General features: G+C 40.5%; 1 protein-coding gene across 8 annotated transcripts in view; it reads right to left on the bottom strand.

The window, feature by feature from the left end:
* Nucleotides 1-13600, bottom strand: part of NPAS3 (neuronal PAS domain protein 3) — a 623665-nt gene that overhangs the window by 57436 nt on the left and 552629 nt on the right. For 7 of the 8 annotated variants that reach the window (XM_077464822.1, XM_077464824.1, XM_077464825.1 and 4 more), the window contains one exon: nt 3054-3172. In XM_077464822.1, the coding sequence (XP_077320948.1) occupies nt 3054-3172 (119 nt within the window). The remainder of the gene's footprint in view (nt 1-3053; nt 3173-13600) is intronic. The other variant, XM_077464823.1, reaches the window with a different exon arrangement.

The raw sequence follows: 13600 nt of genomic DNA, 5'->3' as shown, positions 1-13600 counted from the left end.
TAATTATGCAAATCTATCAAGGTAAATCTATATGACCATTCCTGCTAGCTAATGTGATTTGTCTACTTAGGCCTGTGACTAACGTGACACATACAATGGACTCATAATAGGTCAAACCAACTTTGCTTTCTAACTGTAAAGGGCAATAACACTCTCATCTGTATAATGACAAATCCCAATAACTTTAAATGTAAAACTTGTAGCATATGATATGGTGCCCATTCTATGTTCTTGCAGTCTCGATGCCAGACAAGTATGATTGCTGTTCTCTCTCTTTTTTTTATCCTCTCTTGCCTCAGGAGAGAGGAACCATCCTGATTCTTTATACACTGAGGCTCTTCAAAGACACCTTTAGATTGTAGGCAGCCTGGGGGGGAATTCTCTCCCAGACACAATTTGGAAGCAACATGAAGGCCTTGAAGTAGAAAAGCAAAGCAGAGGGAGGACAGAGGGAGCAGGGCAAAGGAAGGGGGTGTGGGACGAAGGCTCAGTGTATTTGTCCTCCATTCCTTCCACTTCCCCAAGAGGTAAAAAGACTAGTACACTCAGAGTTTATTTTACATGTGAGTATACGCTCTTGTTTATATTGCTAGTTCCGATGTTTCGACTTGGTTTAGGAAACAGGCAGTAAAATGGAAAGATATGGAACAAAATGAAGACAGACACAAAAATTAAACAGAGAAATGAAAAAAATGATATGCTTCCAGGTGTAGATTAATATTCAGATGAATTTCGGATAAGCAGCTGTTTAGTGACAAATTTTCCACCACTCATAATCACATAATCCGTGTAATAGAGCTTTATTTAATAATACTATGGAACCGACCACTAGTTCATATCAAATCCCCAGAATTATAAATTTTAAATGTTTTACTTACCTCAATATTAGCATGTACAGATCTGTCTGATGCAGAGAATCATGTAATCTGGGCAGTTGTCATTCATAAATTATATGATTCTCTACAAATTGGACAAATCTGCATGTTTGTAATCAAATGATTAACCTCCCTGGCGGTACCATTATTTCGGATTTTAGGTGCTAAAAGCGGTACCATTATTTTGCATGAAAATTTGGCGTTTTATATTGTAGTCCTGCAATTCTTAGGAATAACTCTCTTAAATCTGTCCAAACCAGAGTCTAGCAGACATCCCGGGTATGATAAAGTTTGAAAAATTAAATCATAAATTATAATATAATAAATAATTATAAATAATTGTACCAAATAATAATATAACAATAATAAAAATTATTCAATAATGTAATCTAATCAAAAACACTGAAATTTGCCGAGTTGCAGAATTGTCACTGTCATTACTTTTCAGTATTTGATGATGGATCTCCCCACAAATCGCTATCGCTCAATTCTGCGAGTCATTCTAATTTATTATCGCTGTTTTCTAGCTGGTCTAAAATCATTTTTGATGTACAGTGACAGTTTTGGTTGCTATGGACAATCTCCAGTTTCCAGGCATAAAGAACAGTTTTTACAATATAAAACTGCATGCAGGACACTGGGCAGACCACTAGGGACAACGGGGATGTGAAATATTTACATACAGCAATGTAATCTGTAAGATTACATTATACTGTATGTATACTGTTTATTTCACTTTTTGAATTTGGCGCCGATCTCCGTGCCCGTGCGTCGCAACGCTCGCAGGGCACGGAGATCGCCGATGTGATAGATCGAGCGAGACACGGCTCGCTCGTACAGCGGGGAGACAACGCTGGATTCGAAGGAGAAGGTAAGTAAACATCCTCCTGGATCCAGCGACGCTGTCCCGAGTCTGACTCGGGGATACCGCTTTTGGTATAAAAAATCCACCCCGAGTCAGACTCGGGAATACCGTCAGGGGGGTTAAATCAAATTCTTTCATCATTCACTGCCAACCAAAACTGCATTTTAGTGGATTAGGACCATTGAATGCTGGTCTCTGGCTGCTATATGCTTAATCTATCTTTCCTAAGAGAAACGTGGTGACAGCTGTTGGTGAGCGTCTTCTTAAAGTGGGAGTAAACTCCCATGCTTTATTTTTACCTATAGATAAGCCTATAATAAGGCTTACCTATTGGTACAGTAAATATCTCCTAAACATGCACCGTTTAGGAGATATTTACTTTAGATGCAGCCAGTGACAGCACCGGCGCATGCACTCTGAATGAACGGCATTACCCATAACGTTCCTTCAGAGTCCTGTGCCATAAACGTCGGCTCCTGCGCATGTGCGGTGAGTGACGTCATCATGGCTCTGGCTGCTCACACAGCCGGAGTCCACAAATCTGAAAAGAAGATCAGGTGAAGATGGAAGTGCCTTCAGCAGTGACAGCATGCCGCGGGATGGCTTTGTTTTAAGGTAAGTTTAACGTAAAGTGCGATGCATACTAGCACATTATAACATTGCCTTGCAAGTTTTTAAAAACAAAAGCCAGCGGTTTACCACTGCTTTAAAATGGTGTTCCGCCCGTTAAAAATAAAAAATCATGAGTGTGCCTAAAAAAAAATAAAGAAAAACATTTGTAGATTTTTTTTTTTACTCACCTTTAAATGGTTGTTGCTAGGGGGTCCCTCATAGTCTGCCTCCTTCAGTTCCTGGACTCTTGACATCACTTCCTTTCGGCACAGGAAGGGCTCAGCTCTACCCCCTCCCTCCTGTCAATCATCTGGGACACGTGACAGGTCCCAGATGATTGCGTGGCCAATCACACTTGCACAGTGGGTGTCCGGCTGTGAAGCCACAGCCGGGCGTCCACAGTTCCAATAACGGCGCCGCTAAACAGAGGGGGAGATGAGCGGGGCTTCAATCAGTTTCCTGCAACGCTAGTAACATCCAGACTATTTCACTTTTAGCTTTGTTACCTGGTTTTGTTAACTCCAACAGGGTTTTTAACATCTGTAGTTAGCAGTTACCAAATGCAAAATTCCCAGAAGACCAGTTTGTTATACCATGAGTAGCAGAATAGATTATTTTGGTTTCATATAACATGTTGGCCATGCAGGAGAAATTCTTAGGTTGCAAAATTTGTTATACATTGCAGCCAGTATGTAACTCACCTTGTACCCCGAGGATTTTATATGTACACCTCTTTTAGTCAGTGTAGATTTCATCCGAATGAAGAAAGACCTTTCTAAAGAGTTGTCCTGAGGGAGAATTCCAGGGCTGGAGGACTCTGCTAAAATAGAAGAATAGAGGTTATATACCATATAATATCACAAAGCTAACATAACCGAGTAAAAAGTAAAATTACTAACAGTTTTCATTGCATAGTCACTTGCTTTATCTAAGGTGCACTCATATGCACATCCTGTGCATTCAATTATTTTCATATGTACAGTACATACTCAAAAGTATTGTGCTAATTTTTTATTGCATCACTGACCTCGCACCATCATCCGTGTCTGCACCTTCTTTCACCACCCATTATGCCTGTACCCCCCTTTGCCACCACTGCACCTGCATCACACCCCTTTCTCTGTGCCAATGCACACCCCCACTTTATGTATGCATCCCCCCTTCCCGGGTTTTACTAATACCCTTGAACCACTCCCCCCCCCCCAAACATTTATCAAATTCTAGCACATTGCCCCTTGGCTCTCATCACCATAGCACCCCTACCATCACTCCATGTCCAATTGTATGTCCACCATTTCACCACAACACCAGCAAACCCCTGCTCTCACCACTGTGCCTGAAACCCCCGCTTACCAGTGCACGTTGACATGCTTATCGCTGTCCTCATTACATGCCTGTACAAGCCTCCCAGACCCACACTGCATCTATGTGCTCGTAACCATTTCTTCTCTTACTCTCTCTCTCACCACTGCATCTTTACCCCTATTTTCACCAGTGTGCTTTTACTACCAAAGTACCTCCTCAACACTGCACCCGCTCCTCCAATTGTCACTACCACTGCTACACAGCCCCCTTTTCACCACTGCACCTGTACCTCCACTCTCACCAAGCCTGTGCACACTTTCCCCCACATTCACTCCAACATTAACATTGACCGGCATTTAAGGGCAAAGTTGATGGACCTAGACTGCCACTTTCCCAGCATGGCCAGCTACCAGACTATAGGAACTTACACCAAAGCACTCTTCAATAGAGGGGTTAAGTAGCATGGCCATTGCTGAAATACTGTGCGTGAATCAAGGATCGTCCATTGTTGCTATGAAACCAGTCTGACAACAATGTGCTTTCAGAGTGTACTCCCTTTCCCAAGCTTCTAAAACATTTTTAAATTTTCAGAGCTGTTACTTTTTTTGCGATACAAGCAGTCGGTGAAAAGGTAATAACATCAAAGATATGGTTAAATACATATTGGGTGACATTTTCTAAAACTGGTGCACATAGAATATTGCACAGAATCAGGTGCAGCTCTGCATAGTCACCAATCAGCTTTTAACTTCAGCTTGTTCAATTAAGCTGGGACAATAAAACCTAGAAGCTGATTGGTTACTATGCACAGCTGCACCAGATTCTGTGTGCAAAAGTTTTATTAAATCTCCCCATTGAGTTAGGCTCCATGCACACTGGAGCTCATAAACGGCAGTTTATTGGAGTTTGGGCGTTTTTTTTAAAAGCAAATAAACTCCACTCTATTTTAGCCTATGTGTCCATGCACATATGGACGTTTTTTAGCTTTAATGAGCAGTGGAGTTTATGGGCTTTTTTCTGAACGCCAGAAATTCGCGTTCAAAGTGCAGTTTTTCACTGCCAAAAAAATTACAAATGCCGATAAACGCTTATAAACGCTCATAAACACGCGTTAATAAGTGTTCGGCATTGTATTTTTTCAATGCATTGGGGGAGTTTGGAATGCACTGTGGGATTTTTGGAGTGTCCTCTGTGTATTTTTATTGAGAACGCCCATAAACGCTAATAAACGCTCATAAACGCTAATACAAAGCGCTGTTAAAAGCACATTTTTCAACCAGCTTTTTCTGCCAGCAATGTGGCGTCCAGAAAAAGCTTTTTTGAGCTTCAGTGTGCATGGAGCCTTATACAGGAATAATTTTATTTATGCACATTGTTTTGTTAACATTGTACATTTACATAAGGCATTTTAGTAAGTGCCAGAAAGTTGTTTGCTGGATGACACCAGCCTGGGGACTGATGGTTACATATAGCAAATACTTTCATATAGGTAGTCTGGTTCAAAAAAGACACAAGTCCATCTAGTTCAACCAATAAAAGAAAATGGCTATGTTTTGTCAAGCAAGCGATAGATTTTACTATACAAACTACTTAAGAGTTAAAAAAACAAGAAAACTGCAACAGGCGAGGCAGCTTCAAAAAGCATAGAGATACAACCACATCGCAGGCCATTCTATCAGGCAAAAGCTCACTTCTGGTTACTGTTGGAACTTCTTGTTAAATCACACCTCTTCACATTCCTATTGGCCCATCGTTTTAATGGGTTGCTTTGCTGGCCAATAGGAACGTGCAAGAGACAGGAAGAGATGCTGCAGATTTGCCTTTCAGAACGGCCCACAATCTGGCTGTTGCAGGTATATTTAGATACCTGCACTTTATACTCACAACAGTTTTTTTTCTCTCTAGAGACAGTCTTTGAAATGGCCAAGGCATTAAAGCTGATTTACAAAAAAAGATTGAGATGTACACCATGGAAATCACATAATAGTCTGCCTAACATCAATAGTATGTAAGGTATTTGAGAGAATGGTAAGGGACTCTATACAGAAATGGGTCTGTGATAAAGGTACCATAAGTAACAGTCAGCATGGGTTTATAAAAGACCATTCTTGTCAGACCAATCTGTTATCGTTCTATGAGGAATTGAGAAATTGGGTGTTGGAAGACCAGTGGATGTAGTTTCCAGATTTAGCTAAAGCATTTGATACTGCATCTCGTAAACATTTAACCTACCTTATAAGAGGGTCTGCTGGAATTTATATATTTATGTATATGGATAGGAAACTGGTTACATGATATGGTTCAGGGAGTAACGATAAATGACTAATTTCCTGAATGGTTTAAAGTTGTGAGTGGTGTGCGTCAGGATCTCAGAGAAAAATGCTTTTCTATTTTTTATCAATGATACAGAGGCTGGAATCAAGAGGTCGATTTCAGTGTTAACTTATAAAACCAAATTATACTGGAAAACTGTTTTGGCACAGGAAATAGTATCATTACAGGACCTTGACAATATAGGGAGTTGGGCAGCTATATGGCACATGAGGTTCACTACTGTTAAATGAAAATTAACAACACGGATGGAGCTATGAGAAATGAGTATCGATTACATAGATTACTGTTATTTACTCTGGAGTAGAGGCACATGATCACATTGTACAAATATATCAATGGTGACTTAAGTATCTGTAACTAACCATTTATTGTAAGGTCCCTGAAGTGGACACACAGCCACAATATAAGGTTAGAAGAAGGAAGGTTTAACCTTAGATTGCGGAAAGGGTTCTTTACTGTGAGAGCAGTTAAAATGTGGAACTCTGTCCCTAGTAGTGCTAGCTGAGAGTGTCAACAACTAAACTAACTTTTAGATATCTTCCTTAGAAAGCAGAATATACCGGGCTATATGAATTGTAATAGAATAGAATAAAAGTCACACACATAGTGCCACAGATCTGCAACTTTGATCTGTCCTCTATTCCCAAAGATCAGCAGGTATGCTGGTACATGTAGTTCCATGGCTTTAACCTGTAAAGTTCTGCTGTTACCTGTTATTCCACAAGACTTCAAGTCAAGACTGGCTAATCACCTTCTGTTGATTCTGTTAGCTACATGCCCAGCCGGAACATCTTCCTATTTAGGTTGGCTCATTGCCTCAGGCATCGCCTGAGTAAAAACTAGTGCTCGGTCCCCCTAGTGAGTTCCAAGAAGTTTCCTAGAGTTCCCTGTGATTCCTAGTGAAGGTGTTTCCTAGCAAAAAGTTTAATCGTGTCACTTGCTTCCTGAGAATATTTTTCATGACCCATAGAGACCCTGTGTCGCTGGCTTCCTGCGAATATTCTATACTCCTAGTGTTCAATGTTCTGACAGACTACTTATGACCCCAATATTCCTAGTGATCTAGTAGTTGGACCCCCCTTACTCCTAGTGTCTGTTTGCAAGCGTCTGCCAGTGCCTTCCAGGGTGATCTCTGTACCCCCCAGTGTCTTTTAGTATCTCCCCAGTGTATCTCCCCAGTGACTCTCAGTGTGTTCCAGCTTGCAACCTATATCCTTGAACCTATTATGTCACTTGTGTCTCCGTTTTCCTTGTGTACCTTTGCCAGCTTTCAGCCTGCCTTTTGTTAGCAATACCTGTGCCTGCAGTCTGTTTCCGTGTCTCCCAGTGTATTTCTAATCTGTTTTCTGTTCTGTGTCCCCATGCCCTTCCACTTGCTCCTAGTGTTTCCTGTTTATCTCTGTGGATTGCTACTCACTCTCAGCAACTTTATCCCTGTGCACTACTACTACTGTTCACAATGCTTCCATATGTCCCTGTGCAATACTACTACTGTTCACAATGCTTCTGTGTCCCTGTGCAGTACTACTACTGTTCTCTATGCTTCTGTGAGTCCCTGTGTACTACTAATACCGTTTCCAGTGCCTTTGTGTGTCCCTGTGCACTACTACAACTGTTCCCAATGCTTCTGTATGTCCCTGTGTACTACTAATACTGTTCCCAGTGCCTTTGTGTGTCTCTGTGCATGTGTTCCCAGTGTCTGTGTTTCCATGCATACCTGCTAGCTTGAGCTGTGGTCCTTGCACCTCAGTGCTGCAAAGAATCCTTACGTTTATCAGCCCTTTGTGCCCATTAATTGCCTGATTGGATGAATTTGGGAACCGCAACCTGGAAAACATCTGCAGTGCAACATCTCCACATTCAGAAGTTCTGGAGAAGGCCAGGTGGTTCCTTAGAAGCTGCATCTCGGCCCTTTCAAGGGTTCTCACCTTCCATATATGTGCGAGTAGACTGCCTATTCCCCACACAGTAACAATAGGTATCCTTCCTGTCCTAGACTCTTCCTGTACCTCAACTGTATTCCTGTGTACCTGCATTCCCTGGGTCCTTTATGCACTCCCATGTACTCATTCATATTGTTACCTCTGTGTTCCTGTAAGCTCAGCTTCGTACTGCTGCTAAGATACTCCAGTCTGCCTGTGAAGTCTGCACCCCAGTGCAGTCAGTGTTTCTTACTAGTATTATGTACCCTACCTGTCTGCACGACCAGCACCCCAGTCCTGCCATATACTCCTGCCATTCCTGTGAGTCCTGCATTCTATGCTTTCCAAGATTCACATCTATGTACTTCCCTGTACCAGGTCAGCTGTAGCCTGCATGGAAAGGCTCTCAGAGAACACCTCCATCCAGTGCGCAGGCTGCATGGAGGGTCCATGATCCCAACCATAAACGACATGCCCATACGTAGATTGAAGTGGATGGACTGGTATCTTTCTTTTCAACCTTATAAAATATGAATTCTTATCATACCTATGCCACATATATATGAAATAAATATATGCACACTGTTTATTGTAAACAATATTTGTAACTCTGACTAAATGATACAGAACAATCTCACACTAAAATGATCTGCAGATGTTTCCTTAGTGCTATTCTGCCTGGAACCAAAATGGTTAATCATAAGAGGCTGTTAATGGCATGAGTTAGGGTTAAGCACCCATCTCTACGACAAATAATTCCGCTCTCTAATCCAGTGGAATCAAACCTATTTCTTTTATCACAGGGCTCCCATTTTGAATGAAACAAGCTCATTATTTCTAATCAAAAGCTGTAAGATCAAAAACTGAAGTGTCGGCTTCAGATCCAGCTGGTTCTAGGATCCGATGCTTGGCTTCAGCAGAGAACAGGATCATAGGAGCTTCACGATGGGGTGGGCCAGGACAGCTCAGGAAATCATGGCACGTACTAACTAATGCAATAGGAAAACTGTATCAGCCTCTGGCTGTAGGTTCATAAGCGACTAGACTGCAAAGGAACATGTTTTAGGAAAAAATATACTGGGAAAATAAGGGACTGCCATCAAGATCACTAAATTGTGAGCCCATATTGGTGGCCCGGGGTTGAGGGCATGAGATTGTTTGGGGACACATTCTTGAAAGCTACACTCAAGTCTGAAATATAACATCATAGCACCCAACTGTCCCTCTCTTGGACTCAAATCTTGTGGTCCTTCCTTACTACTCAGGGCCTTACTACCAAAAGTGTTGAACTACGCTGAACTTTTCATCCAACCTTTATATTATTGTATTTTCTATTTTAAAAAGCCAGTATAGAGAAAACACTGAGATTATTCAAACTTGTTTTTGCATCATAATTCTACTTGTTTAGCCTAACTTGGCTGGGCTGTGTCTATTGTCTACATACACTGAGCTAAAAAGTGTCTCAGAAACTTGAGAGAACTGCAGCACTGTAATCGGGCATGTGCCTACTATGATCTTTGACTTTATTTCATTCACTTTATTATTGGCACCAGCTGTCAGTGTGCCCTAGTTCTGGGCACCAGTGTATGGATCACAACCAAATGAACCGTGGAAGGGAATTATCTGAGGAACGCCAAAAATTGTGGAATCCCTCGTTTTTTTTTCACAATATTTAAAGCTGGACTCCAGGAATGTTGAAATACAAAAAGCTATGTGGATTCACATGGTATGTAATTCTTCCAGATCTGTGTAGAACCCAGTGTGAAACTTTTCCTCTGTAAAGAACTGCCTGTAATAAAGACCAGTTACTGCTACTCTCTCTCTTACTCTCTCTGGTGACTGGTCTTGTCTCCTCCCCTCCTGTAGATGTCTACGGCCAGCCTGTAGTGGGTGGACGTGCTAGGCCCCTCCCACAGCTATACTCTTTGTACATGCTTTGGACTGCTACTTTTACAAGGTAATACCTGGGTTTGCAAAGGCATTTGCTGCAAACAAAGTGGATTTATATGCTTTGTGACTATTGAGGAATATATTTAAGTTTATTCTCTGAGTTGGACTTTAAGCATCTACATTATACAGTGAATGTTTTGATAGAAAAAAAAAACAGACAAATGTTAACAGCTAGGTAAATCATAATCAGCACTTGTATAATCAGAGATTTTAGCGACAATCACAACAAGTCGGCCACTACAGGCATTAGACCACGGTTGAAAAGCAATCCAAGCACTAAAGACCTTTCTTTCTTTTTATTTTATTAGACGTTAACCAGTGTTATATAGGTAGGTCCTCTGAACCATAGCACCGTGGTCACCTCTGCAAATACACAGGAAAAGAATGAGCTGTTCACTGCATAATCTCAACCCTGCAGACAGACTTTTCCTCTAATGATTATGTTCTGAGGATATTGGTAGCAGTCTTTTGTATCCATAGGCAGCCAACTGTCAAAGTCTACTGAAACTGAACTTATTGGTTAAAGACATTCTAATATCTACAATTATACAAGTAAAGACGCAGAGAACTAGAACAGTCAATACCCCACAGTATTTAAGTAATGTGCTATGTGAGCATAATATTATATGCACAATATAACTGTTATTACAACAAAAGTCCACAGTCTTATGGTTGTTATAACAAAGTCCACGGACCATATAAAAAGATGATGATGAGGGGAGGGAGGGTGTCCACGCTCAGGGCTGCCATCAGGGTTGAACAGAAACAATATTCACTAATACACTGAGTAAACACAAGGGGAGAGGTGCCTCTGGGTGCTGATATAGGACAAGTTTAATATGAAGATAAAAATACACAGGCAAATCGCATTGTATGGAGTCGCATTTGTCATCAGTGTAGTCGATCTGTTCCTGCTGTGTTGGCGCTCTATTAGTTTGCTCCGTAACACCACTGAGTGGTCATCGACCGGCTGCAGTGGAGGATTCCTCAGAACGAGGCAAGAGGCGCAGATGGTTACCAGGCAAGGAAAGGTGACGTCACTGGGAAACAACGCGTTTCCTGAGCGTACAGGCTGCGAGTGACAGGGCGACCACGCTCCTTCTTCAAGCTGGTTGATGAGACTTACAAGCTAACATAATAAAGTATGGGAAGGGGAGTGGCCAAGGTTAAAAAGCACAGTGATTGGATAGAGCGTCATGGCAGGTGACCAGCAGCAATTCAAACACTGACATAGCAACAAAATAATCATTGGTGGGGACAAAAGTGTACTATAATAAATACATAGCTGAAACGGAATCGTGAAATATTTAAAAAAAGCAATGAGACACAATCCCTGGTATCAAATCAGTAAACATGATAAAAACAACAATGATGTAAAAGGAAAAAGGAAAGACATCCCATATGAAGGTGGCCATAACGAGCAAGGATCAGTATAGTGAGAATATTGTGATGTACACCACCGATCATTGGTAAATGACTGAATGATGATTTACATGATGGTATGGTGTATACGCACGGGTGATGGAAATATATACATACATCATGTAAATACATGAATAATTAACACATAAGAAGAAAATATAATCTATACAATGTAATAGTTGACAATTACTGTATTTATTGGCATATAACATGCACTTTTTCACCCTGAAAATTCGGGAAAAAGGACCACAACAATAATTCTTTCTCAGCCAACATTGTTTTTTTTCAGGAGGTACATAGATGACCTCATTATCATCTGGGATGGCACCCCCGATCTCATCTCTTCATTTGTCCAATATTACAATGACAACATATATGAGTTGTCATTTACATCTGTAAGCAACCCAACTTCTTCATTAGCCTTTCTGGACCTAGAATTAGGACATGATGGTCAGACCATCTATGCCAAGAATTACCCAAAACCTACGGCAGGCAATTCTTACCTACATTTTAAGAGCTGGCACTAGCCGAAGTGGATCCAAAATATCCCTAAAGGCCAATTCTGTCACAGTACCAGAGATATTGATTAAAACACAGTGCCAACCTGAAGAACAAATTCCTTGAGAAGCAGTATCCTGAGAGCCTGGTGGAAGAAGCATACAAACTGTACCTTCATAGAAAACCTCCAAAAACCTCCTATAGAATGCTCTGGTAGGTTTATAACCACCTTCCATTCCAAACATAAAAAGATGGAAAAAATACTCTCCAATTACTGGGACATCTTACAGCAGGATCCACATCTAATAACCACTGTTCCTCCCTATCCCAGAGTCACATATTGTAGGCCCCCAAACCTGAAGAACAAAATTTCCCCAAGCAGACTTAAACAAAACATAGCATCACCATCAATATCTATTTGATATCCATAGTGGGTATGTACCAATGCCGAAAAGCACTTTGGAAGACTTCCAAATTTGTACAGCATGGCCAAAAATCAATCAGCACAAAAGGGAAAACCTATCCACTAAATGAGTTGTACAACTGTTCATCAGATTATGTTGTCTATGGCCTTGCTTGCCCCTGTGGCCTTATTTATGTGGGCCGTACCATTTGAGCCCTAAGACAAAGATTCATTGAGGGTGGCACAGACCCACACAGTGTCCCCCGACACTTTGCAGAGGCCCACCATAAATCGACTGTGAGTTTAAAAGTATGGGAACAGATCCCTAGATCTCTCTCGACAACCGAACATTTTAAAAAGCTATGTGCAAGAGAGACCTATTGGATTTACTGTTTGGATGCCCTCTCACCAAGAGGTATCAATGAGTGTATAGAAATAGCTACCATTCTTTGACATTCTCAATTTCATAATAATTCCTTATCCATATCTGCTCATAGCCCAAGTTATTTGTGCTCCCTTTGCATGTTAACTAATTTATGCCATTTACCATGTCTAACCAAAATCCATATATATCTTTTAGGTTGGCCTACCTATCTTCCCTTCTACTTTTTTGGGGGGTGGCGGGTATCCGTAAGTATGGTCATACACCCCCATTCCCATTAGAAATTGAGTGTATATATGCATATGTGTACATGTGTGTGTATATATATATGTATATATATGTATATATATATATATATATATATATATATATATATATATATATATATGTGTGCAGAAATCCCCCCTTTCTTCTTTTTATTACTTTTTAGGTGTTATTTTCAAAAGGTGTTCTTTGAAGATTTTACCATTACCTTATATGTTAGTCCCACATCTACTAGTCCATGCACAACCCGTACTCTGCATGTTTTGCATTTACATGCTGTATGCTGTACATGTGTGCCTTGCACGTGTTGCATGGGCTTGTTGTATGTTGAACATGTGCACCAGGTTTTATCTTCATTATTAATACATAACCAGACCTCATCTTTCTTTCTTTCTTTCTCTATTATGAAATTATATCTATATAGATATTTATTTTATTATGTCGTTTTTACTATACTAATACATTAGAATTATTATTTTTTCCTTACCCCTACCACTACAGATAACTTTACATAAGTGGTTCACCTATCATCCATTAATTTATTCCATAATTCAAATTAATTGTCAACTTTGCATTGTATAGATTATAATTTCTTCTTTTTTAGTTATTCATGTATTTACTTGATGTATTTATATAGTTCCATCTCCCGTGTGTATACACCATATCATCATGTAAGTCATCATTCAATTATTTACCAATGATCGATTGTGTAAATCACAATGTTCTCACTATACTGATCCTTGTTCATTCTGGCCACCTTCATATAGG

The sequence above is a fragment of the Lithobates pipiens genome, unplaced genomic scaffold (genome assembly GCF_037356315.1).
Source record: "Lithobates pipiens isolate NorthernLeopardFrog02 unplaced genomic scaffold, aLitPip1_a1.2 Scaffold_30, whole genome shotgun sequence".
Lineage (NCBI taxonomy): Eukaryota > Metazoa > Chordata > Amphibia > Anura > Ranidae > Lithobates > Lithobates pipiens.
The sequence above is the reverse complement of the archived record's forward strand: the minus strand, read 5'-3'. Positions and strand labels throughout refer to the sequence as shown.